At 40.9% G+C, this 27687-nt stretch overlaps 1 protein-coding gene across 2 annotated transcripts in view; it reads right to left on the reverse strand.

Moving 5' to 3' along the window:
* LOC122549133 (ADP-ribosylation factor-like protein 15) overlaps positions 1–27687 on the reverse strand; it is a 249336-nt gene that overhangs the window by 126086 nt on the left and 95563 nt on the right. For both annotated transcript variants that reach the window (XM_043688467.1, XM_043688457.1), the window contains exon 4: positions 24306–24514. In XM_043688467.1, the coding sequence (XP_043544402.1) occupies positions 24306–24514 (209 nt within the window). The remainder of the gene's footprint in view (positions 1–24305; positions 24515–27687) is intronic.

The raw sequence follows: 27687 nt of genomic DNA on the forward strand, positions 1-27687 counted from the left end.
CATTTAGTATCTCCCCCATTTTCTGTGGCTCCACACAAAGGCTGCCTTGCTGATCTTTGATGGGCCCTATTCTCTCCCTAGTTACCCTTCTGTCCTTAATATATTTGTAAAAACCCTTTGGATTCTCCTTAATTCTATTTGCCAAAGCTATCTCATGTCCCCATTTTGCCCTCCTGATTTCCCTCTTAAGTATACTCCTACTTTCTTTATACTCTTCTAAGGATTCACTCGATCTATCCTGTCTGTACCTGACATATGCTTCCTTCTTTTTCTCAACCAAACCCTCAATTTCTTTAGTCATCCAGCATTCCCTATACCTACCAGCCTTTCCTTTCACCCGGACAGGAATATACTTTCTCTGGATTCTTGTTGTTATCTCATTCTGAAGCCCATCTAACCTACACTATTCCAAATACGTCCATACGTGTGTCCAATGACGACTTAAATGCACTTAAACTTGGTGAATCTACTATCGTTGCAGGCAAAGCATTCCATACCCTTACTACTCTCTGAGTAAAGAAACTACCTCTGACATCTGTCCTATACCTATCACCCCTCATTTAAAGCTCTGCCCCCTCGTGCTCACCATCACCATACTTGGAAAAAGGCTCTCCCTGTCCACCCTACCTAACCCTCTGATTATCTTGTATGTCTCTATTAAGTCACTTCTCAATCTTCTTTTCCCCAACAAAAAGAGCCTCCAGTCCTTCAGCCTTTCCTCGTAAGACCTCCCCTCTATCCCAAGCAACATCCTAGTAAATCTCCTCCGCACCCTTTCCAAAGCTTCCACATCTTTCTTATAATGTGTTGACCAGAACTGTACACAATACTCCAACTGCGGCCGTACCAGAGTTTTGTACAGCTGTAGCATAACCTCATGGTTCCGGAACTCGATCTCTCTATTAATAAACGCTAAAACACTGTATGCATTAACAACCCTGTCAACCTGGGTGGCAACTTTCAAGGATCTGTGTACATAGACACCAAGATCTCTCCGCTCATCTACACTGCCAAGAATCTTACCATTAGCCCAGTACTTTGTATTCTGGTTACTCCGATCAAAGTGAATCACCTCACATTTGTCCGCATTAAACTCCATTTGCCACCTCTCAGCCCAGTTCTGCAGCTTATCTATGTGTCTCTGTAACCTACAACATCCTTCGTCACTATCCACAACTCCACCGACCTTAGTGTCGTCTGCGAATTTACTAACCCACCCTTCTACACCCTCATCCAGGTCATTTATAAAAATGACGAACAGCAGTGGACCCAACACCGATCCTTGCGGTATACACCACTAGTAACTGGACTCCAGGATGAACATTTCCCATCAACCACTACCCTCGGTCTTCTTTCAGCAAGCCAGTTACTGATCCAAACTGCTATATCTCCCACAATGCCATTCCTCAGCATTTTGTACAATAGCCTACTGTGGGGAACCTTATCGAACGCTTTGCTGAAATCCATATACACCACATCAACCGGTTTACTCTCATCTACCTTCTTGTAAATCTCTTCTGGATCCCCTTCAAGGCCAGGACATCCTTCTTTAGAGACAGGTCAAAACCTGCTCACAATATTTTATATGTGATCTGGCCAGAGTGTTATACAGCCTCAGCAGTACATCCCTGCTCTTCTATTCTTGCCCTTGGAAATGAATGCATTGCATTTCCTTTTCTAACTGTCAACTGAACCTGCCTACTAACCTTAAGAGAATCGCGAACTGAGGCTCCCAAGTCCCTTTGTGCTTCAGATTCCCAAAGACATTTCTGTTTAGAAAAGAGTGTATGCCCTCGATTGTTCTCAACAAAATATACAACCTCATACTTTTCAACATTGTATTCCATGGAGAATTTTGACCCACGTACAGATTGGAGAAATTAGATTAGCAAAGATAATATAGAAGATGAGTTCATAGAGTTTTATTGGGACAATTTTTAGAACAGCCTGTTTTCGTGACAATGAGAGAAAAGATTATTGCAAAACTGATCATGCAGAATATGGTAGGATTAACAGGAAACCTCATAGCAAAGGCTACCCTTTGGTAGCAGGGGGGCGGACATAACATAAATGTGGATAAATCCCCAGGACCTGATCAGGTGTACCCTAGAACTCTGTGGGAAGCTAGAGAAGTGATTCCTAGGCCCCTTGCTAAGATATTTGTATCAGCCATTGTCACAGATGACGTGCTGGAAGATTGGAAGTTGGCTAACGTGGTGCCACTATTTAAGAAAGGTGGTAAGGAAAAGCTAGGGAAGTATAGACTGGTAAGCCTAACTTCAGTGGTGGGCAAGGTGTTAAATGGAATCCTGAGGGACTGGATTTACATATATTTGGAAAGGCAAGGACTGTTTAGGGATAGTCAACATAGCTTCGTGCATGGGAAATCATGACTCACAAACTTGATTGAGATTTCTGAAGAAGTAACAAAGAGGATTGATGAGGGCAGAGTGGTGGATGTGATCTATATGGACTTCAGTAAGGCGTTCAACAAGGTCACATGTGAGACTGGTTAGCAAGGTTAGATCTCACGGAATACTGGGAGAACTAGCCATTTGGTTACAGAACTGGCTCGAATGTATAAGGCAGAGGGTGGTCATAGAGTGTCACTTTTCAGACTCAATCCTTGAATGCCACAAGGATTGTTGCTGGGTCCATACTTTTCATCATTTATTTCAATGATTTGGATGTGAACATAGGAGGTATAATTAGTAAGTTTGGAGATCACACCAAACTTGGAGGTGAGGTGGACAGCAAAGAAGGTTACCTCGGATTACAACGGGATCTTAATCATCTGGGCCAATGGGCTGAGGAGTGGCAGATGCAATTTAGATAAATGCGAGCTGCTGTATTTTGGAAAGGCAAATCATGGCAGGATCTATACCTTTAATGGTAAAGTCCTGGAGAGCGTTGCTGAACAAAGGGACCTTGGTGTGCAGTTTTTAGCTTCTTGAAAGTAGACTTGATGGTAGATTGGATAGTGAAGAAAGCGTTTGGTATGCTTTCCTTTATTGGTCAGAGTACTGAGTACAGGTCATGTTGCAGCTGTACTGGACATTGGTTAGGCCACTTTTGGAATCCTGTGAGCAATTCCAGTCTCCCTCCTATTGGAAGGATGTTGTGAAACTTGAAAGGGTTCAGAAAAAATTTACAAGGATGTTGCTAGGGTGGAGGATTTGAGCTATAGAGAGAGGCTAAACAGGCTGGGGCTGTTTTCCCCTAGAGTGTTGGAGGCTGAGGGGTGACCTTAGAGGTTTATAAAATCATGAAGGACATGGATAGGGTAAATAGACAAAGTCTTTTCCCTGGAGTGGAGAGTCCAGAACTAGCAAGCATAGGTTTAGGGTGAGAGGGGAAAAGATATAAAAGAGACCTAAGGGGCAACTTTTTCATGCAGAGGGTGGTGCGTATATGGAATAAGCTGCCAGAGGAAGTGGTTGGGGCTGGTACAATTGCAACATTTAAAAGACATCTGGATGGGTATATGAATAGGAAGGGCTTGGAGGGATATGGGCCAAGTGCTGGCAAATGGGACTGTATTAATTTAGGATATCTGGTCAGTATGAACGAGTTGGACCAAAGGGTCTGTTTCTGTGCTGTACATCTCTATGACTCTGACTCTGCAATTGCATTTTGTGTTCAGTTTGAGGGAAATAACACCAACCTTCGACCCACTCGTAAAGTTTAACACGAAATGCTCTTAAGTCTAAAGATTTAAAGAACCTTTAAAACTAAATTCAAATTAAAGCAATAAACAACAAAGAGATGAGGACAAATCTGGTTAAAGTCAACAGGGAAATTAGGTTTAAGGGTAGGTCAGAACTGATAGAGGCAGACATTTTAGGGGGATATTTCAGAACTCTCAACAAAGGTACATTACAGTGCTAAAGAAAAATGCTATAAGAGAAGGGACAACTTTGTTGATATGTATTCAGGAGAGCTTCTCATATCAGCATGTCGAAGGTCCAACAAAGGACAATGCAATGCTGGTCCTAATTCTGGAGAATGAAGCCAGACAGGTATTCAAGGTCCCCCCTCTCATTTATCTCTCCACTCTGCAGACACCCTGCCTCTATTCCTGATTAGGGGCTTTTGCCTGAAACGTCCATTTTCCTGCTCCTTGGATGCTGCCTGACCTGCTGTGCTTTTCCAGCACCACTCTAATCTAGACTCTGGTTTCCAGCATCTGCAGTCCTTGTTTTTACCTCTGATAAAGACAAGTGTCCTGTCTGCCTCCTTAATTACTCCACTAACTTTCATAGATCTGTGGACAAGTACACACAGATCCCTCTGTTCTGCTGAGCATCTTGGTGTCCTGCTAATCATTGTTTACACCTTTGTTTTGTTATTTATTCAAAGAGCATCACCCCACCTTATCAGAGTTAAATTCAGAGTGCTGCTGATCTACTCGTCTGACCAATCTGTCTATATCCTCCTGTACTGAAAATGTGTTGCTGGAAAAGCGCAGCAGGTCAGGCAGCATCCAAGGAATAGGAGAATCGACGTTTCGGGCACAAGCCTCAGACCTTCTTCCTCACCGTCAACCACCGACAATCTTATTGTCATCTGTCAACTGACTTATTAGCTCCCCCACACCATTTTATCCTAAATCACAAGGGGTATAGATAAGGTGAATGGCAGGTATGTTTTCCCTAGGGTTGGGGATTTCTGGATTGGGAGCATTTTTTTTTTAGGTGAGAGGAGAAAGATTTAACAACGACATGAGTGGCAATTTCTTTTTTACATAGTGGTTGGTGCGCAGAACAGACTTCCGGAGGAAGTGGCTGATATGGGTACAGTTACAACGTTTAAAAGATGTTTGGAGAATTAAGAATATAAAATGTTTGCAGGGGTATGGGCCAAGTACAGGCAGATTGGATGAGTTTAGTTTGGGATTATGGTTAGCATGGACTGGTTGGAACAAAGGGTCTGTTTCTGTGCTGTATGACTATGAGTTAGACAGATTTTTGGGATTCTGGGAGACAGGTAGAAAAGTAGTTTTAAGGCAGGATTTAAATTAGCCATGATCTCAATGAGTGGCTCAGCAGGTTCAAAGAACTGAATGACCTACTCTTACTTCATATGATCTTGTTGAAATCTGGTTTTAATGGAAATTGACTGAACGATAAAGATTGGGTAGGTCATGAAGACCACCTCCCTACTCTACTTCAAGTAATGTTATGGGATCTTTCAATTCTAATTGAGGGAACAGATAAAGCCTTAATTGAACATTACATCCAAAAGATGGAAGCAGTTCAGACTGTGCTAAACTTCCTCTGAACTGCATATAAATTTTAGCCTTGATTATGTGTTCAAATTTCTGGAGTGGTAATTGAACCCACAACCTTCATTGAGACTGGATTGAGACCTCTTCAGAAATGATTGTGGTATTCTGAGCCAGAGCTGAAGCCGAAACACATCTTCAGATTCATTTTCCACTAATTCAAGTACTACTAACTACTGGCTTAATTCCACCCTGGAATTGACTATTAAAAATTAACCTGGCTTTTATCCAAAATAACGTGAAATGTAAAATTCCCCATCAAAAGTTATTCACACATTCCACTCCAGTCTGTTCACATTAATGCTCACCTCAGCAATTAAAAACCAGATAAACTTCTTGCAGAACAAAATTACTGCCAAATCATCCTCATTCAACACACAAATGCAATAAAATAGTCTGGATAGTATTCTCAATTTGATCATTGCTAATTTAAAGACAACAAAAATTGAACTGAGCATTGGTCAAACGGTCAAAGTAATAAGGAGCTTAGCCATATGGACAAGAAAGGTCAGCTTCTGCTGAATTTATTTATTGCAGCCAAGTTACATGACCTCAGAAGTCAGTAATAATGGGATATAGCTAGCCCCAGTGTCGAGAGTGTGGTGCTAGAAAAGCACAGGTCAGGCAGCATTTGAGGTGGAGGAGAATCGACGTTTCAGGCATAAGCTGCTGCTTCTGCATTTCACTTTAAATCTGTGTCTTTCATCCTTGTTGCTTTCACAAGTGGGAACAGCTTCCCTCTATTTACACTATCCAGTCTGCCAATGATTGAAGTTTCTCATTCCTGGAACGATGCATACAAATTGCTCTGGTCTCTTGACAACGTATTCACATCTTTCCTATAATGTAGTACCTCCACTAGCTGAGGTCTAGCAAGTGTCTTGTACAAGTTTAACCTCATCTCCTTGCCCTTGCATTCAGTGTCTCTATCAATATAGTCAATGTAGGCTTTCAGGCCAATCATCCCAGCCCAGAAGACTGCTTCTGTAGATACTAAAGGCAATATTCTAGACCCAACCATCTTCATCTACTTCAACAATGATCCTTTTATCAAAAGGTCAGAAGTGGAGATGTTCATTTATGTTTGCCTGTATGTTTAGTTCTGTTGACAACTCCTCAGACACTATATTGATTTTCACATCGCCCATTTCCGACACTTCCCTTTCTTTCCTTGACCTTTCCATCACAATTTTGGGAATAAACTGTCCACTGTCATCCACTACAAAGCCACCTTCTCTTCAGCTCTTTCCACCCCATGTCTTGCAAGGATTCCACCCCATTCTCCCAGCTCCTTTGCTGGTTCAGATGTTGTACTTGTTCAGATGATAACACCTTCCAAAATAGCACTGCTGACATGGTTTCTTTCCTCCATAACCGTGGTTTCCCGCCCACTTCAGTTGACAGGGCCCTTGACTACATCCAACCAACCACTTCGCCCTTGCCCCTTCACATCACTCAACAGCATAATCAGGTCCTCCGGCTCTCACTTTCCATCCCTCCAACCTTCGCATTCAAAGGATCATTCACTGCCATTTCAGACAACTCCAGCAGAACACCACCACCAAACACATCTTCCCCTCACTCCCCACCTGCATTTTGCAGGGATCGTTCCCTCTAGGACACCCTGGTTCATTCCTCAACCACCCACACCACTACCCCCTTCTCCACCTGCCCCTTCAACACCTCCCTGCTCACCATCCAAGGGTCAAAATAATCTTTCCAGGTGAAGCAACATTTCACCTGTACCTCCTCCAATTTTGTATATTGTATTTGCTGCACCCAATGTGGCCTACTCTACATTGGAGAAACCAAACAGACTGGATGACCGCTTTGCAGAACATATCCAATCCATGCGCAAGCATGACCCCGGTCTTTCCACGCCAGTCATTTTAACATAGTGTCCTGCTCATATGCTCACTTATCTGTCCTCGCCATGCCGTAATGCTTTAGCGAATGACAGTGAAAATTGGAGGAGAAACCTCGCATCTTCAAACTAGATACTTTACAATCTTCTGGACTCAATATTGAGTTCAACATCTTCAAACTATGAACCCATTCCTTCCCTTTCTTTCAGCTTTGCTTGTTACATTCTGTCACCATGTCCTCTCTCCCCTTCCTCCATTGGAGTGAGACTGTCTCTTCTTTCCAGTCTGGTAGTTGGACACACTATTGTTTCGTCATTGTCACATTCCAATCACTAACAACATCCTTTCTCCCCCAGCACTCCAACTTCCCCCTGCCCACTACTGCATAAATATTACCCCCTCCACATTTGACTTCAGCTCTGAAGAAGAGACATCTAGACTCAAAAGGTTAGCTTGCTTTCCCTCCATGAATGCTACCTGACTTGCTGTGATCACCAGCTGTTTTTTTTTTGTTTTCGGTTGAGATGCCAGCATCTGCAGTTTGTTCTTAGCCTTTCTTGACTGCTCTCTCCACCCGACTCGCCATCTTTAGTGATCGCTGCAGAGATACATCCAAGTATCTCTGCTCATGCACTCCCTTTAGAATTGCACCCATTATTTTGATTTGGTTTTCAATATTCTTTGTACCAAATGAATCATCTCTCACTTCTCTGCATTGAACCTCACCTGTGCCATTCCCAACTTGCCAAAGACCTTTTGAAATTTCACAATGCTCACCTCGCAGTTTACAACTCTGCCTTGTTTCATGTACCCTGCATATAAAAATCCCTATCATTAACATAAAATCAAGAAAAGCAAGGACTCCAATATGACTACGACACAAATCTTCCAACAGCTCAAAAAATACTCATTGACCATTACTCCCCATTTCCTATCACTCAACCAATTTTATATCCAGAGTGCTACTGTCTCTTTAAACCATGACCTACAACTTGCCTGAAGTCTGACATGGAGAAGTAGTTGTACCTAACAACATAAATATGTTTATTATTTTACTCAAAAGCATTACAAGAATTCATAACGCACCAAAAACTTTAGAATTGGACTTTGAGAATTCTGACTACTGCCCAATGCTACCACAAAATTTCAGCACACAAGTCAGTGTCATAGAGTTTTACAGCATGGAAATAGACACTTCAGACCAATCAGTCCATGCTGAACATAATCCCCAACTAAACAAGACCTAGCTGCCTGCATCTGGACCATATCCCTCCAAACCTTTCCTACTCATGCACTTAAGTATCTTTGAAATATTGTAACTGTGACTGCATCCACCAATTCCTCAGGAAGTTCATTCCACATGCTGGTGTAAAAAATTGGCTCCTCATATCTTTTTTAAATCTCTCACCTCTCAGCTTAAAAATATATCCCCTAGCCTAGGAAAATACAACTACCATTAACCCTGTCAATACTCTTTGACCTCTCAACCTCCAATGCTCCAGTGAAAAAATATCCCAGCCTCAGTACTTAGAGTAGTAGAAAAGGAACACTTATTACTAGTGCAAATAAAACAATGGATGATGAGAAAACTTATTCAAATAAATGATTAGATTATGGCTGACCTGCAATGAACAGGATGAGTTCAGAAGACTGTGTTGCTAGCTTGATGCTAGGGCTTACAACATCTGCCCGGGCAAGAGAAAGGCCTGCTGTGGGAGGACCCAATTATGAGCAGTTTTGGGCCCTATAGCTAAGGAAGGATGTGGTGTTTGATGGCATCCAGAGGTGCTTAACAAAAATGATCTTGGACATGAAGGGCTTGTCATATGAGGAGTGGTTGAGAACTCTAGGTCTGTACTTGATAGAGTTTAGAAGAAGGTGGGGTGGGGAGGATTTAACTGAAATTTATAGAATACCGAGAGGCCCGGACAGAATGGATGTGTAGAAGATGTTTGCACTAGTAGGAGAAACTGGGACCCAAGGGCAAAACATCAAAGTGAAGGACATACCCTTTACTGTTCACCTCTATCGACAAAACCCTAGCCAGAGAAACAATAGCCAACCTGCTGGACATACAGAACAGACAACAGGACGATGAACCTATCAACAAAGACGGCATACTCAAACTACTGGACCTGTGCCTCACAACACACTTCACATTCAACAACCAAATCAATGGCACACCCATGGGCTCACCCATCTCTGGACTCATAGCAGAAGGTGTAATGCAAAGATTAGAACAAACAGTCTTACCGCAAATTCAACCCAAACTCTGGGTCAGATATGTGGATGACACCTTTGTAATCATTAAAAACACAGAAATAGAGAACACACACCGGATCATCAACGCCACACTCACAGGAATCCGATTCACTAGAGAGGAAGAAAAGGACAACCAACTCCCATTCCTAGACGAGATGGTACAGAGAACACCAAACGGACAATTCACCACAAAGGTGTACAGGAAAGCCACACACACAGACCAAGCCCTGAACTACGAAAGCAACCACCCCAACACACAAAAGAAGTTGCATCAAGACACTGTTCAAAAAGGGCCATAACACACTGCAGTACACCAGAACTGCAAAAAGAGGAAGAAGAACACCTCTACAATGTATTCGCCAAAAACAGATACCCGCGCAATTTCATCAACAGATGCCTTGGGGAAAGACAACGGAACGAGGACATGCCGCAACCCAAAGGACTAGCCACACTACCATATATCAAGAGTATTTCCGAAATGACAGCCAGACTACTACGACCGCTAGGACTCATAACAGCACACAAACCAACAGCCACTCTCCAACAACAACTCACCAGAATGAAGGTCCCGATACCCAGCATGAGCAAAACCAATGTAGTGTACAAAATCCCATGCAAGGACTGCACAAAACACTACATGGGACAAACAGGAAGACAGCTAACGATCTGCATCCATGAACACCAGCTAGCCACGAAACGACACGACCAGCTATCCTTAGTAGCCACACACGCAGATGACAAGCAAACATGAATTTGACTGAGACAACACTACTATTAGACAAGCCAAACAGAGAACAGCCAAGGAATTCCTAGAGGCATGGCACTCATCCACAGATTCAATCAATAAGCACATCGACCTGGACCCAATATACTGACCACTGCAACGGACAGCTGGAACTGACTACCGGAAGCGGCAGATTCAAACTACTACAAATGCCAGAGGAAACATCACAGAAGCGCTTCTCAGGAGGCTCCCAAGCACTGAGGATGTCACCTAGACAGGGGACGAAACGTCTGCAACATAAATTCCCAGCTCGGCGAACAGAACCACAACAACGAGCACCTGCGCTACAAATCTTCTCACAAACTTTGAACATACCCTTAGACAAGTAGGAATTTATTCAGCCAGAAGGCAGTGAATCTGTGAAACTCATTGCAACAGAAGGCAGTGGAAGCCAAGTCATTGAGTGTATTTGAGACAGAGATTGATAAGTTCTTGATTAGTAAAGGGATCAAAGGTTATGAGCCAAAGGTAGGAGAATGGGGTTCAGAAACATATCAGCTATGATCAAATGGCAGAGCAGATTTCATAGGCTGAAAGGTCTAATTCTGTTCCTGTACATTATGGTAACTTGTCTTAGTGTACAAGGTATGTACTGATCAAACAAATAGGTTTTGTACATGGAGCATGAACAACACAGGGCTAATTTGAAAAGCATGAGCAATTTGACATTGGATCAGTAAGGTTAGATGGATTAATGCATGAGCCGGATAATCTACATCCCAAGGTAATAAAAGAGGTGGTCATCGAAATACTGAGTTAAAAATCACACAACACCAGGTTATAGTCCAACAGATTTAATTGGAAGCACTAGCTTTCGGAGCACTGCTCCTTCATCAGGTGGTTGTGGATGAAGGAGCATCGCTCCGAAAGCTAGTGCTTCCAATTAAACCTGTTGGACTATAACTTGGTGTTGTGTGATTTTTAACTTTTTACACCCCAGTACAAGGAGAAAGTGAGGACTGCAGATGCTGGAGATCAGAGCTGAAAATGTGTTGCTGGAAAAACGCAGCAGGTCAAGCAGCATCCAAGGAGCAGGAGAATCGACGTTTCGGGCATGAGCTTTTCCAGCAACACATTTTCAGCACACCCCAGTCCAACACCGGCATCTCCAAATTGATCGAAATACTGGATGTGTTGATTGTCATCTTCCAAAATTCTGTAGATTTTAAAACAGTTGCAGGAAATTGGGAGGATGGAAAATGCAACCTCACCTATATAGGAAAAAAAAACGAGAGAGAGAAAAGCTGGGAATTACAGCCCAACATCTGTCACAGGGAAAATGTTGGTGTTTATTATGAAGGCTGTATTGTAAAATATGAAGGGGATTACACAAAGTCAAGATGGATTTATGAGAAGGAATTCATGTTTGGCAAAGTTAAAGTCTTTTTTTAAGAAGGAAATTACTAGTTTAATGGATGAGGTAGGACCATATAATGTGGCCTGCTTGGATTTTCAGAAAGCTTTTGATGAAGTCCCACATATAAGGTTAGTGTGCAAAATCAAGGCACATGGGGATTGGTGATAGTATACTGGCATGGATTGAGACAGGAAACAAAGTCGGAATAAATGGGTTGTTTCAGAGTGGAAGGTAGTGATAAATGGGATGCATCAGGTACCAGCGCTTGGGTCCAGTTATCTACAAAAACATCAATGATTGGATAAGAGTATCAAATATAATTTTTCAAATTTTGCTGCCTAAGGAGGAATATAAGTGGTGAGGAGGACAAAGTTAGGCTTCAGGTTGACTTACGCAAATTGAGTGGGTGGATAAATACATGGTACATGTAGAATAATGTAAAGCAGCATGAAATTGCCCACTTCAATAGGAAAAACAGAACACCATTATTAATTAATATGCCAGTGTAGTAAATGGTGATAGATTGGGACTGTTGATGTATGAAGGGACCTGGGTGTCTTTGTACACAGTTTATTGAAAGCAAAATACACAACTGCAGCCAGCTATTAGAAAGGTAAATGGTATATCAGCCTTCACCACAAGTAGGTCTGAGTACAGGAGTAAGGAAGTCCTACTGCATTGCACATGGTCTTGTGAGACCACACCTGAGGTGCTGTGTGCAGTTTTGGTCTCCTTACCCAAGGAAAGATATACTTTCCGTTGTGGGTATACAGTAAGAGCTTACCAGACTGATAGTTTTATGATATGAGAGAAGATTGAGTCATCTGGACTATATTCACTAGTGTTCAGGAGAATGAGGGGAGACCTTGCAGAAACATACAAGCTTGTGACAGGGCAGGCTAGACTGGGTGCAGAAACTGTCTGGAAGCAGGGAGTTCACAATAAAGGGTTGCCTCAGGATACATACAGGGCATTTTGGACTGAAATGAGAAATTTCTTCATTTGAGACGTGCGGACCTATGAAATTCTCTATCATAGAAGGCTTTGGAGACTAAGTCATGGAATATGTTTAAGAAACAAATAGATTGCCAGAGTGCAAAGTTACCAATGGGTATGGGCAGAGACAGCAGGGAATATGGCATTATGATAGATCATTTGTTATCATGTTGATTGTCAGTGCAGGCTCAATCAGCCAAATGGCCTATTTGCATAAATGTATGAAATAGGAACAGAAGTGTCCCATTCAATCCCTTGAGCCTGCCCTATCATTCAATAAGATCATAGCTAATCTAACTTTGTTTAGAGTTCCACATTCCCATCTACTCCAGTTACTAAAAATAATCTAACACTGCTTAAAAAATATTCAATCATCTTGAACAGGAGAGCTCCAAAATCCTACAAACATCAGAGAAAATTTTTTCTTATCCCTTTCATAAAACTATGAGTCCCAATTGTAAATTAGTGTTCCCGATTCTGGAACCATCCTTTCCATATCCACCTGGTCAAGACCATTCATGATCTTACATATTTCAGTTAAGTCATCCCTTCCTCTAAATTCCAGCAGAAACTCCCCAGCCTATCTAATCCAACGTCATAACAACCCACTTATTCCATGTATCAACCTGGTAAACCTCCGTTGAACTGCTTCAAATGCATTTACACCCTTCTATTAATAAGAAGGCAAAACTGTGCATAGTATTTGAGAACAGTCTCATCAATGCCTTGCATAACTGAAGCTTAACACCCTTACTTTTGTTATCACTTCCTCTTCTAATAGAGCATCACATCTCATTAGGCTTCTTTATTACATGCTACACCTGCTTAGTAGGTGTCTTTTGCTTTAGGACACCTAAATTCTTCTGCATTTGGCATGCTGTAATCCATATTCATATAGCACTTTTTACTGTTTATTATGAGTTCTTCACATGGACTGTCACTGTCAATGAGCGCAGATTTTGGTCAAGCTATTCTTTGGTTTCGTCCAGAATATCATCAGCATACACTTCCATGAATGTTTTCTTTAAATCTGCCCATACGCTGTTGCAAAGGGTCGTGACTGACTGACAGACCGAAAACTAGTCTCTGGAAACAATATCTTGAGTTCTTGAGATTTCTTTGCCAAGTGAATCAATTGCTATCCACCATGCCATCAAATTTGGTAAACTATTTACCCCCTGTGAATTTGTAATTAAATTCTGCTAAAATCGGAATTTTAAGTGGGCATGGGTATCTTTGGTCCAAGCACATCTGTTTGTGTCTTTTTTTTAAACTTTCAGGTAACAAAATTCTTCCAGTCAGTGTATCAGTGTACACATGGATGATGCCATTATATTTCATAGTACACTCTTAAGCTTTGTTGTATGTGAACACTGCATTTTCTGAGAGGGAACTGCTTCTATTCTGAGATGTAAAAGCTGGATAAAGGCCTTAGAACCCTGCAGCAATGTTGCAATCATGCTGTAGAGCAGCTCTTCACTGGTCATAATTGCAGTCAGCTATGAGAGGAAGAGAAGCACATATATGGAATAGTATTTCAATAACATAACAGTAAAATTAAGTTCCAGTATATCTTTGATTACCACATATAGCAGATTTGATCTCAACGTGCAATAAACAGTGCTATAAGGAATCCGGAATTTAAAGGCAATTCTTGAATTTACCTTAATTTCAATATGTCTTGAATCATGAATATGGACATAAAACCATACAACAAAATACAGCATGGCCATTAAAGTCTCCTATGCCGATGATTTTGCATAACTGTAGCAAGTACTAAACTAATTCACTCTTGATCTCTTCTGCAGGACATGTTTTGGTGATTTCCTGAACGGTCAAGCTATAATTGCTAGTCCATCGTGTCTACCAGGTGGAATATTGTGTTATGGGAGAATTATCATAGTTGCATTTCATTGTTAATGTATCAATGCAAGGACCAAGTGATCAATCATACAAGACCATAAGACATAGGAGCAGAAATTAGGCCATTTGGCACATCGAATCTGCTCTGCCATTCAATCATGGCTGATAGGCTTTTCAACCCCATTTTCCTGCTTTCCCCCCAGAACCTTTAATCCCCTTTGCAATCAAGAACTTATCTACCTCGGTTTTAAACATACTCAATGACCTGGCCTCCACAGCCTTCTGTGGCATTGAATTCTACAGACTCACCACTCCCTGGCTAAAGAAGTTTCTCCTTATCTTGATTCTAAAGGGTCTTCTCTTTACTCTATGGCTGTGCCCTCAGGTCCTCATTTCTCTTGCCAATGGAAACATTTTCCCAACGTCCACTCTGTCCAGGCCATTCAATATTCTCTAAGTTTCAATCAGATCACGCCTCATTCTTCCAAACTTCATTGAGTATAGTCCAAAAGTCCTCAAACGTTCCTCATATGCAATCAATTATGCTGTTATAGATTGAATAATTGAGTTACAAAAAAAGAAATTGAGGTATATATCCTCAGAACTCTGGTCGGATGCTTACAGAAACTCCTATGTTCACCTCGGTCAAAAGCACGTTTTTAACAATTATCTTTGGGTATATGATGCTAATCACGGCAAAAGCCTCTGATTATTCGACTTTGCCCACACATTGTGCTCCATTCATAATGTAGAAGAGGTGTCATCTTCTGGTTGAAGTTTCACTTCCACTTGCATCCTGCTGAAAACCTCTTGTGCCTGTGCTTATTCAGGCCTCTGGTTGCAACTTTGGAATCAGATTTCTGGCATCGGTTAGCCCAGTGTAATTGTGCACTGCATGATTCACAAAGCTTTATTAGCAGGACAACATTATGGTGAATATAAGAGAAAATACTTCCCACACAATTAGCTTGATTTCTGCATCCTGACAACTGCGTCAATAATGGGAACTGCACCTAATGCAAACAGATCATGTGCCTCTGCAATAGCTCCATTTCCTCTGTTACCTTTTAGTTGAAATCGTAACTTTTCCTTTGCTGCTGAAGATCTTTTTTGAAAGCTTTGATGGATGTGAAAGCTACAGCCATCTCCATTATTCATTCAAATAGTACAACCTCTGAGGAAGCACCATCCTCACCCTTGTCATTGCACCTGCTGATACACTGACCAATTAATTCATTTATTTGTTATCTATAAGACCTAACTTCTGGGTGGTGATTGTTAAATTTTTATGCTAAACTGAGCCACCAGCATTTCCCATAGCTTAGCAGGGTCTCTCTGCTTACATGGAAAGATACCAAGAGAAGGAAGAATGGAAATTATGGCCAGCAGTACCAATCATAATCTTGCACTTTTCTGAAGATAACCAGTTGGAGCCAGAGCACTATAGAATTGCACATATAATATTCTTTGATCAAAAAAATAGAAATCTAGCAATGAAGAATCAACAGAGGAAGCGTGCCCCACTGTCATTATTGCAGCAAAGCAGCCTTTGGGAAGAGTACCAAAAAGTGACACACAACTAGAGGAAGGAGCTAATTGGGTGACTAAACAGTGGTCGAGTATTTATTCGATTTTTATTGCTGACAGTTTGAGCATGTTTTGGATTTACAGTTTGATTAGATTAGATACCCGATAGTGTGGAAACAGGCCCTTTGGCCCAACAAGTCCACACTGACCCTGCGAAGAGCAACCCACCCAGACTCATTCCCCTACACCTAACACTATGGGCAATTTGCATGACCAATTCACCTGACCTGCTCAACTTTGGACTGTGGAGGAAACTGGAGCATACAGAGGAAACCCACACAGAGACGGGGAGAATGTGCGAACTCCACACAGGCAGTTGCCTGAAGCGGGAATTGAACCTGGGTCCCTGGCACGGTGAGGTTTGTAAGGGCAATAGTGCAGAGGTCCAGAGAAGAAGGATTAATATTATTTGATCATAAAGGCACTCTAAGGTGTAATTTGAAGTCACAGAAGGAGTGCTGAAGGCTAAGGTATACTCTTCTTGCTCTACATGGGATGTTGGACACAGTTCCAATGCCTGGGAACAGAACATGTGCAAGAACTGTCTCCAACTGCAGCTCCTGGAATGAGATATGTTATCGAGTTATAGTTATAGAGATGTACAAAACGGAAACAGACCCTTTAGTCCAACTCATCCATGCCGACTGGATATCCTAAATTAATCTAGTCCCATTTGTCAGCACTTAGTCTATATCCCTCTAAACCCTTCCTATTCATGTATCCAACGAGATGCGTTTTAAATGTTATAATTGCACCAGCCTTTAGCACTTCCTCCAGCAGCTCATTCCATACATGCACCACCTTTTGCGTGAAAACTTTACCCCTTAGGTCCCTTTTAAATCTTTCCCTCTCACCCTAAACCTATACCCTCTAGCCCTGGAATCCCCCAATCCAGGAAAAATACCTTGTCTACTAACCCAATCAATGCCCCTAATGATTTTATAAGATCACCCCTCAGACTCCGACACTCCAGGGAAAACAGCTTCAGCCTTGTCTCAACACTACCAGTATTTTGTCCTAAATTAAATCATTCAAACTATCCTTTTCAACAACAAGCATAAGTAATTATACTGTTAGTTAATCTTCCACGGTTAGCAATGTATTTTAATAGAAGAACAATTAGACATAATATATAACAAAGGATAGAACTCAGATTTAGGAGAGACAGACCTGGGATATTCATATGCGCATGCTATTGAAGGTGGCAGGTCATCATGGAAAAGTGGTTGACAAGCATAGGAGATCCTAGGATTTAGAAACAGGTGCACACAAAGTCTGAAAACAAAGACTAAAAGCTGTGAAGAAATGTGTGGTAAAGTTGGAGAAAAGCTCGGGGGATAAAGCATCAGTTACAAGGATGGATTGAAGAAATTAGTTGGAGGGGTTGGTTTCCTTTGGGAAAAGACAGTTGACCTAAAATTTGAAAGAAGTATTAAAATCATAAAAATTCTGAACAGAATGGTTAAGGACAAACTATTCATGTTGTTGGAAGGGCTGAGAACCAGAGAACACCAATTTAAAAGGCCAACAGCAAAAATACTAAAGATGACACCAAAAATAGAAAACTTTTCTTTGCCAAGACACTGTATGATTAGGATCTGGAATGTATGAGAAAGTACAGTAGAGGTATTTTCAAAACATGACTTTTATTGTAAGTTAACAAATACTGGAAGCAAAAATATTTGTAGACCTTTAAGGAAAGGGTATGAGATCACCTTGCTCTTGCAGCAAAGTTGGCACAGCAGGCTGAATTGTCTCATGCACTGCTGACTGTTCTATAATTGATAAAACTTGGAGGATGCAATTATGTTGAAAAAATACAAACTTTAAGTTGGAGAAGCAACAGTGATGTGGCATGGAAGGGAATGCCAAACAATTTCTTTGCAAACTATGGAGCAGCTCTTATTGATTCAAAAAAAATAAGAGGCCATCCATTAAAACATTTTAACTATTAGCTTAAGTGTGGAGTAAATGGTCACAGGCCATTAATGCATTTTCAGCACCTGTGCAGGATTTTTAAACTTTATTAAGTAACAAAATCTGATCCTTCTGGTAATCAGCAGTCTACCCCAAAACACTAATCCATATTATATATTGGCCATATAAATGTTTGCTAAGCCTACTGATTTTTCTATTTTTTTTCTTAGCTTATAATATAACTAAGCAGAGGTAACTATACACATCATAAAATGTGTTAATTTATGACAATCCCAAAAGCAAGCATTACAGGAAACTCAAAAGCTAGCATTGCATAAAGGTACCTTTATCTGCTTTGGGGCTTATTGCAGAATAAATTTGGCTCTGTTTCAGGAAACTATAAAAAAAAATGTAGTTTTACAATTTAATAGCTAGTTAGAATTAAAATGAAATACGTGCAGCAGTGAGAGCTATGGGATAATATGCACAGACTTTTGAATATTTCAGTCCATCTCTGAATGTTCGACCTCTGAATAGAACTGCAGTATTTTGTTGAATTTTAAATCCCATGTTGAGTTTAATTTTGATTTTGAGACAGTGAATAGGAGTCGTACATCAACAATAAAGTTATGGACCAATAAATGAGTATCAAAATTTTCTATTCCAAAAAAAAAGCACAAAATCTGTCCTGGATTTCTTCTAAACAAGGTGAGAAAATAATATTGTGTGACTTCTCTATTAATACAATTAAACAAGCTTTGCACTCAATGTGTATTCTTTTATTGATCATAAGTATATAATACCATGTGTTTGGTGTACACGTCATACACACATATTAGAGACTTATAAAATTTAAAATGTGCATATAGAGTCAGAGTCAGATGTACAGCATGGAAACAGGCATGGAAACAGACCCTTCGGTCCGACCTGTCCATGCCGAACAGACCTGCCAGCACCCGGCCTATATCCCTCCAAACCCTTCCTATTGTACCCATCCAAATGCCTCTTAAATGTTGCAATTGTACCGGCGTCCACCACTTCCTCTGGCAGCTCATTCCATACACGTACCACCCTCTGCGTGAAAACGTTGCCCCTTAGGTCTCTTTTATATCTTTCCCCTCTCACCCTAAACCTATGCCCTCTAGTTCTGGAATCCCCCACCCTGTAAATCTTTTCTGAACCCTTTCAAGTTTCACAACATCTTTCCGATAGGAAGGAGACCAGAATTGCACGCAATATTCCAACAGTGGCCTAACAATGTCCTGTACTTTGGAATTTAGGTTGTAATCAACTTCTGCTTCGCTGCAAGATTTGAGATCCTCAGTTAAAAAAAAGCAACTTACCTGAACAATACAGATTGCTTCAAATGAGAAAAGTTGAAAAATTATTTGTGTGACTTTGTTGATCATTGTTAATGTTCCAAAAGGTTGTAATCCTCACAAAGTTGTCATGGAAGCTTTTGCATGGCAAACTGAAAAGTGAACGGAGGAGGAGGAAAAGTTCTCCCTGTGCAACTAAAGAGACATACTCATGCAAAGAGAAAGATTTGTGGGATATTTAAGTGCATAAAGATGATACTGCATTATTGAAAGAAATTGAGTCTGTATTAGGAGGTTGTACACCAAGATTCCCCACCTTAATTCAGCACAAACAGCAAACACTTCAAAAAGCAACCAAATTGCCTGGAACTTATCCCATGTGCTTCTCAAATGCAAATTTAAAACTTAATCTATAGCACGGCAAACTATAAAAATTGACGACTGAAACTGCTCACGTTTTATTCATTCATCACCCTGTACTTACACTGGTTCCTAATTCCCCTGGTTAAGCAATGCCTACACATTATCATCTTTGTTTTGAGTATACTTGTTGGCCCTCTCCTCCCATCTCAGTTTTCCCCTCCAGCCTAAAGATAGGTGTGTGTGTGTGAGAGTGAGTGTGCGCGAGTGCGCGAGAGTGTGCGAGAGTGAGAGAGAGTGAGAGAGAGAGTGAGAGAGTGTGAGAGAGTGTGTGTGTGTGAGAGTGTGTGAGAGTGAGTGAGAGAGAGTGAGTGAGTGAGTGAGAGAAAAAAAGAGGAGAATGCGGCTTGGAAAGACACAGAGGTGGGAAAGTAAAATGATAATTACAGGAGGAACATTGGAATCATACAACTGATAAAAGTGCCAAAGATCCTTACCACATGATTACCATTAGATCCCTGGATCAGACAAAACACAAACACAGCTAAATTAAGATCTTCATTACTGATAACCCTTAACAAAAGGTTATTTTAAAGACTGAAATAAAGGAGCAATGGAATGAATATCGACTCAAGTGTCTAAAACCACCACATAATCAAGAAATAGTGTTAAAAGGTGCAGCACTGCATGAAAATAGCAGGAACCTAAACAAAGGGTTAACACCCACATTTTCAAAGAGGGAAGGATTTGAACAGTATATATAAGAAAACAACCAAGGAACTACAGATGCTGGAAATCAGAAAAAAATCAGAAATCTCTGGAAAAACTCAACAGGTTGGCAGCATCTATGGAGAGAAAAAAACATTAACATTTCAGGTCCACTGACCCTTCCTTAGATCTGATTATAGTTGGTACATATGCTGAAGATGGGAAGGGGGAGGGTGGAGATGGGCCCAGAGTCACACAGTTGGACAGCCAAAGGAGTGGGGCTGAAAATGTGTTGCTGGAAAAGCGCAACAGGTCAGGCAGCATCCAAGGAGCAGAAGAATCGACGTTTCGGGCATGAGCCCTTCTTCAGGTGGGTTCATGCCCGAAACGTCAATTCTCCTGCTCCTTGGATGCTGCCTGACCTGCTGCGCTTTTTCAGCAACACATTTTCAGCTCTGATCTCCAGCATCTGCAGTCCTCACTTTCTCCCAGCCAAAGGAGTGGGTAAAGGTCAGCCTTGGATAATGCATAGCTGCTAATGGAGACCATTAGTCATTGATAATGGGTTGTTTGTGGTAGCAGCCCAAGTGGTGACAAGACCTAGTGTGAGAGAACTGGGGTAAGGAAGTGGGAGAAGGTGCTCAGGCCCTAAAATTATTGAACTCCATGCTCAATCCAGAAGGTTGCAGGCCTCTGAAGCGGAAAATGAAGTGCTGTTCTTCCAGCTTGCACTGAGCTTCGCTGGAGCACTGTAGCAAGCCCAAGTCAGAGGTGTTGGCCAGGATGCTGCCTGACCTGCTGTGCTTTTCCAGCAACACATTTTTCAGCTCTGATCTCCAGCATCTGCAGTCCTCACTTTCTCCCAGGAAAACTGATGGTGTGTTGAAATGGCTCCCTTGTCAGCCTTGCACAGGGACCATCCCCTCTGAGACACCTTGGTGTACTTTTCCTCCACTCCCAACATTTCCCCACACTCTGATGATACCCTTCCATGTAATCGCAGAAGGTGTCAGACCTGCCTGTTTACTTCCTCTCTCCTCACTATCCAAGGTGCTAGACACACCTTTCAGGTGAAGCACTTGGCTCAATCAAGTTTATTGTATTTGTTGCTCACAATGTGGTCTCCTGTTTATTGGGAAGACAAAGCACAAAACAGACTAAACACTTGCGTTCTGTTCGCAAAATTGACCGAGCATCTGATTGCCTGACATTTCAATATACCTCTGTGTTCTCTGGCCAACATCTGTCTCAGGCTTGCTGCAGTGCTCCAGCAAAACTCTGTGCAAGCTGGAAGAACACCACTTGAGAACCCTACAACCTTCAGGACTCAACATAGAATTCAATAATTTTCAGGCCTGAGCAAAAACAACCTGTTGTTAGCTACTAACAGTCCCCATTAGCAGCTGTTCATTCTCCCAGGCTGACCTTTACCCATGCCTTTTAGCTAACCAACTGTTTTTCTCTCTCACCTTGAGTCCCATCTCCACTTATTGGTTACCCCTAACCCCTCCTCCCATCCCATCTTCAGCACATATACCAATGTTTTCCTGCAATCAATTCTGAAAAGGGTCACTGGACCTGAAACATTGACTCCACTTTCTCTTCACAAATGCTGCCAAACCTGCTGAGTTTCTCCAGCTATACCTGTTTTTCTTTAGAGGGCTGAAGGCATTCTTTGCTGTAACCATTCCAGCTAGCATTTCTGGATCAAAATAAGTAACTTTTAGTGAACCCAAAAAAAGGTAAATTATTTCACATACTATTTTGCAAAACACAAGTGTTCACATCATAAAAATACACTGAATAAAGTTATGGTTTATTCATTTTTGCAGAATAAAAGAAATCAGCAGTGACTTTCTTGTGCTGTTTCACTTGGGCATTTTTTAAAACTTGAATGAGAGGCAAGCTTGGGCCAGAATAGTCAGCTCCCCAGCTCCCTGTACAAGATTAATTAAATTTCAATTCACAGACCTCATTTAGTTTAAAAACAACTTAAACCCGTATCTTATGGATATGCAGCCTTGTGACCTTAATGCTTGAACATTGGGTGCAGTATCACAATGGTTGTATTGAGAGATTTGTTCAGAGAATGTAAATTCCAATCCCAACACGATAGCCAAGAATGTGAATTCCATCATCATCAAAAAATGAAAAAAAATATACATGAATACAAACTACAGAATTATCCCAAAAACTCAACTGATCTACTGATGCCCAATGAGAAAACATACAAAGGAATCTCGATTATCCGGCATTCAATTATCTGCATATCGGATGATCCGGCAAGATCGCAATGTCCCGATGCTTGGCTAAAATATGTTATCTGGCACACGATTAACCAAATGAAATTCTCCCCGCCTGTGTCATTCGGATAATCGAGGCTCTCTGTAATTTGTCAACTGCATCAATCGATATGTGACTCCAAAGCCCACATTGATCTTGCTGACTCTCAACTATCCACTGAAGTGGCCTACCAAGAGTAAAATTTATATCATGCTGTTCTACAGTGGTTCACAAGACTCGCCATTGCCTGAATTAAGTTGCTTTGGCAGTAAATGAAAAGATGCATTTTGCATGTTCATTCAATGAAGATATGATGTTATGAATAGATGCAAATATGATAATTTGTAATCCATGTCTTACTTTCATGTCATACCCTGTGAATATTCAAAAGCATTAAAATCTAAAAGCAAATAGACACAAATTATACTTTTTTTTCAGGTATTCTTAGAATAACTGAAAATTATGGGGAAGGGCAGTATTATCTTCTGCCAACTTCTTGAACCAAGTTGCAGGAATCAGTCACCATGACCAGAGGATATGTTGGTCATGTTGAAGGGGAACAGTGTAATGTGGATTTGAGCCATGTCAGCATATTGTTTGGAATATCTGGGTAAGGGTAGGAGGGCGATCAAAGACTATTGTCAATGGCAAAGGATGGAGAAAAAAGGAAATGCTCCAAACATACTCTTATGAATTTCAAGATTCATGTGAAAATTACACTTGAAGCAAATCAATATTACTTACAACTGCAATAAATTCTCCATGGTTAAAATTCAATCGCTGTTTATTAAAAGCAGTTATGTCTACCATCATGTAACTGATTACTGCAACAGAACTTAAATTTGCCAGAATAGATTACATTAGATTACTTACAGTGTGGAAACAGGCCCTTCGGCCCAACAAGTCCACACCGCCCCGCCGAAAGGCAACCCACCCATACCCCTACATTTACCCCTTATCTAACACTATGGGCAATTTAGCATGGCCAATTCACCTGACCTGCACATCTTTGGACTGTGGGAGGAAACCGGAGCACCCGGAGGAAATCCACGCAGACACGGGGAGAACGTGCAAACTCCACACAATCAGTCGCCTGAGGCGGGAATTGAACCCGGGTCTCTGGCGCTGTGAGGCAACAATGCTAACCACTGTGCCACCGTGCCGCCCCGAATAGTAGGTAAACTTGAAAGAAGTTTGCTCACTTTGAATATTTTCATTATTTTACAGCAAGAAACAAATGACAAATTTAAATTGTGAAAATAAAAATTTTGGCCTACATATGTGACAGTACAAGTGATTAATATACTGTAAAATTTCCACCACTTATTGGTTAAACCATTGTAGTTTGATGTAATAGTAGGAGTCACATGCGTTGGGGTATACTCTAACTGAGTCTTTTCACGATAAGCATGGAAGTAAAACATACTTTAACTTTCAGCCAATTCTTCGACAAATACTCAGACTGACAACAAAGAAGAAGAAACAGCCTGAGGAATATTGGGGATTACATTTGGTGGAGCATTGACTAATGTAGATTTGACTATGAATTATTTTAACTGCATTTAAGTCACTGAATGACTTGCACTTTAAAGGAGATCAAACTATTAATCATTTAATTTTCAAAACTTAATATAGCAAAAATGATAATGTTCCCAGCCAAAATAATTACAACTGCATTAAGTCCTAGAAAAATTATGGCATGGTCATTTATTAAACCTACCTCTTGCAAAGAACGTGCTGCTGGCTTGTCTTGGTGGTTGGCTAATATTAAAAATGGCAAAGTGCACAGCTGTGGATGTTGAAGAGCTGAATGCAATTCATTCCGTGCAGTTTCCAGATCATCTTCAGATGATGCACTGTCTAGCACAAATACAACCCCTTGAGATCCTTGGTAGTATCGACTCCAGTATTTGCGTATATTGTCTGCGCCTTAAGATAATTAGATGATAATTAAAAACTATTCAAAGCAAATGAACCTTTTTAAGAGGCAAGTTATTTTGAAAAATAACAATCATCTCATTAAATAAATATGGCATTTTCAAAAAAATGGAATTTTGGAGAAAGTAAAATTATTTTATAATTGAGTGCAGTTCTTTTTTAGATAAGTCAAGCATTTTAATATCTGGTTTTGGATTACGAGGTGGAATTCAGAAAAATCTCAATTCTCACAGCATGTGATCCCAAATGCCCATTCATTTCTCTTATGTTTATTCTTGCATTTTTAAAAAAGCAAGAATAATTTTAATGTTATTTTAGTTCAAACTGCTCATTAGTATCTATCCATCAAATCCCAATTTGTTCAAAAAAAATTTCACTCAATTGGATAATTCAAATTTAAGAATATGCTAATGCTTCCTAAATAATAGAACTAGAAAACAACAAATCACATTACATAAAACATGATTCCCCTATTGAAATTCATCCTACACCCAATTCAGCCAGAAGGGCCATGGGATGTTACATGTCAGCATATTCCCAGGGATTTCCAATATCAAATATGCCTCTCTTCAGCCAATTCAATTCACTCCATGTGATATTGACAAATGGCTGGAGTAGCGGATACTGCTATGAGCACTGACAACATTCCAGCAACAGTAGAGAAGATCTCTGCTCTGGAACGAGCTACACCACTAGCTACACAGTTGCAGTACAATATAACTCTGGCACTTGCCTCAATGTGGAAAACTGCACAGAAATTTCCCCTACAAAAATCCAAGGCAGCTTAATTACTTCTCCAGTCTACTATCAATCATCAGTAAAGTGATGAAAGGAGTCCTCAACAGTTCTATGAAGTGGCACCTGCTTGGCAATAACCTGGTCACTGATGCTCATGTCGGGTTCTGACAGGGCCACCCAGCTCTTAACCTTATTACAGACTTAGCCCAAACACAGGCAAACAAAATGAATTCCAGAGGTGAGGAGAGTACGACTGCACTTGACATGAAGGCAGCCCCGCACTGGCTGGAGTCATACCTTGCACAAAGAGGAGTAGGCCATTTGGCCTTTTGAAATGGTTCCACGTTCAGGGAAAGCATGGCTGATCTTGTTGTGGTCTCAATTAAACGTCTCTGCATCTGTTAACCCTTGACTCTCAAAAAAATCTAACTCTGCCTTGAATAGACTCAATGACTTCCACTTCTTTCAGAAAAGAGAATGCTGCAGACTAATAGACTAAGAAAAAAATCCCATCTTAAAAGCAAAACTTCGTATTCTTAAACTCTGTCTTTAGCTCTAGTCTTTTCTGCAAGAGAAACATTCTCAGAATCCACTATGTAAAATTCTCTCAGAATCTTGCATGTTTCAAGAAGATTACTGCTCATTCTTCAAAACTCCCGCTTTAGAAGAAATATAGTTCAATCTTTCTTTAAATAGCTCTTCTTTCCAGAAATGAATTGTGAAAATCATCTGAACTGTTTCTAGTGCCAGGATACAAGTACTCCAGAAGTGGTCTCTCCAAGGCTCTGTATAACTGCAGGAAAACTTCTTTGAAACAAATTCCCTTACAGTAAATTACAACATTGTATTTGCCTTCCTAATCACTTGCTGTACTTGTACACAAATGTTTTGTGATTCACAGACCAGGACACTCCTTGTACCTAGATTTCTCCAACTCTCTTGGGGAAAGTGACAGCCTAGTGATATTATTACAAGACTGTTAATCCAGATAATGTTCTAAGGATCTGGGTTGAATAATTTGGTGGAATTTGAATCCAATTAAAAGAAACTGTAATTAACAGTCTAATGATGAAACTGTTGCTGGTTGTCTGAAAATCTCATCTGATTCACTAACATCCTTTAGGGAAGCTAACTTACCTGGCCTGGTCTGCATGTGTGACTCCAGACCCATAGCACTATGACTGATTCTGAAACTACGCTTGCAAATAGGGATCGACAATAAATGCTGTCCTAGCTAGTGACGCCCACATCCCATGCATGAATCATAAAAAAGGAAGATGAATATGAAATTTGGTGGTCAATCACCTCAGTCGCAGAACATCACTGCAGGAGTTCACAAAGTAAATTTTAAAAAAAATCAAACTGTTCAAACATGTTACTACTTCTGGAACAGATGGGACTTGAGCCCAGGCCTCCTTACCTGGAGGTACAGACACAACCACAAAATTCAGCTGCTTCACAAATCATAGAATCCCTTTATTGTGGAAGCAAGCCATTAAACCAGTCAAATCCACACCGACTTTCTGAAGACCATTCCACAGACCTACCCTATTCTTGTAATCCTGCATTTCCCATGGCTAATCCACCTAACCTTCAAATCCCTGGACACTATGGCCAACGTGGTATGGCCAATCTACATAAACTGCATGTCTTTCGATGGTGGGAGGAAACTGGTGCACCCAGACGAAACCTGGGCAGACACGGTGAGAATGTACAAACTCCACACAGTTGCCAAAGTGTGGATTCGAACCAGAGTCCTGGTACTGTAATGCAGCAGTGCTAACCACTGAGCGACCGTGCCGCAAACGACATTCCTTGAACCACAAAGTTTGAAGTAGGAATGTTAACTGATCATACAAATTGTGGCAACATCATTCACAACTCCTCACATATTGATGCACCCATGTCTGCATGCAATGAGATCTGAATAATCTTCAGCCTTTCATGCCACACAAATGGCAGATAATGACCACCACCAATAGAAGAAAACCTAAACCAAAAGCAGTTTGAAGGAACGGTCACTGGACCTGAAACGTTAAGTCTGCTTTCTTTCCACAGATGCCGTCAAACCTGCTGAGTTTATCCAACAATTTCTGTTTTTGTTTCTAATTTCCAAGCATCTGCAATTATTTCGATTTTTATTTAAAAGAGCATTTCTGATGTTCAATGGTCAACGTGGTTGGTACCATTGGCCAGAAACTGAACTGCAGCGTACATACACATAATGTGGCCACAAGAGAAGGTCAAAATGTTGGAAATTATACTATGAGTAACTTGTCTCCCATCACCCCAAAGCCTTTACATCATGAATAGGGCTCATGTGGAAAGTATCCCATCATACTCCTGACTTGTCTAGACGGGTGCAGTTCAACATTCAAGCAGCTTAATACCATCCAGGACAAAGCAGTCAACCTGATCACCAGCTC

This window comes from Chiloscyllium plagiosum, chromosome 1 (genome assembly GCF_004010195.1).
Source record: "Chiloscyllium plagiosum isolate BGI_BamShark_2017 chromosome 1, ASM401019v2, whole genome shotgun sequence".
NCBI lineage: Eukaryota > Metazoa > Chordata > Chondrichthyes > Orectolobiformes > Hemiscylliidae > Chiloscyllium > Chiloscyllium plagiosum.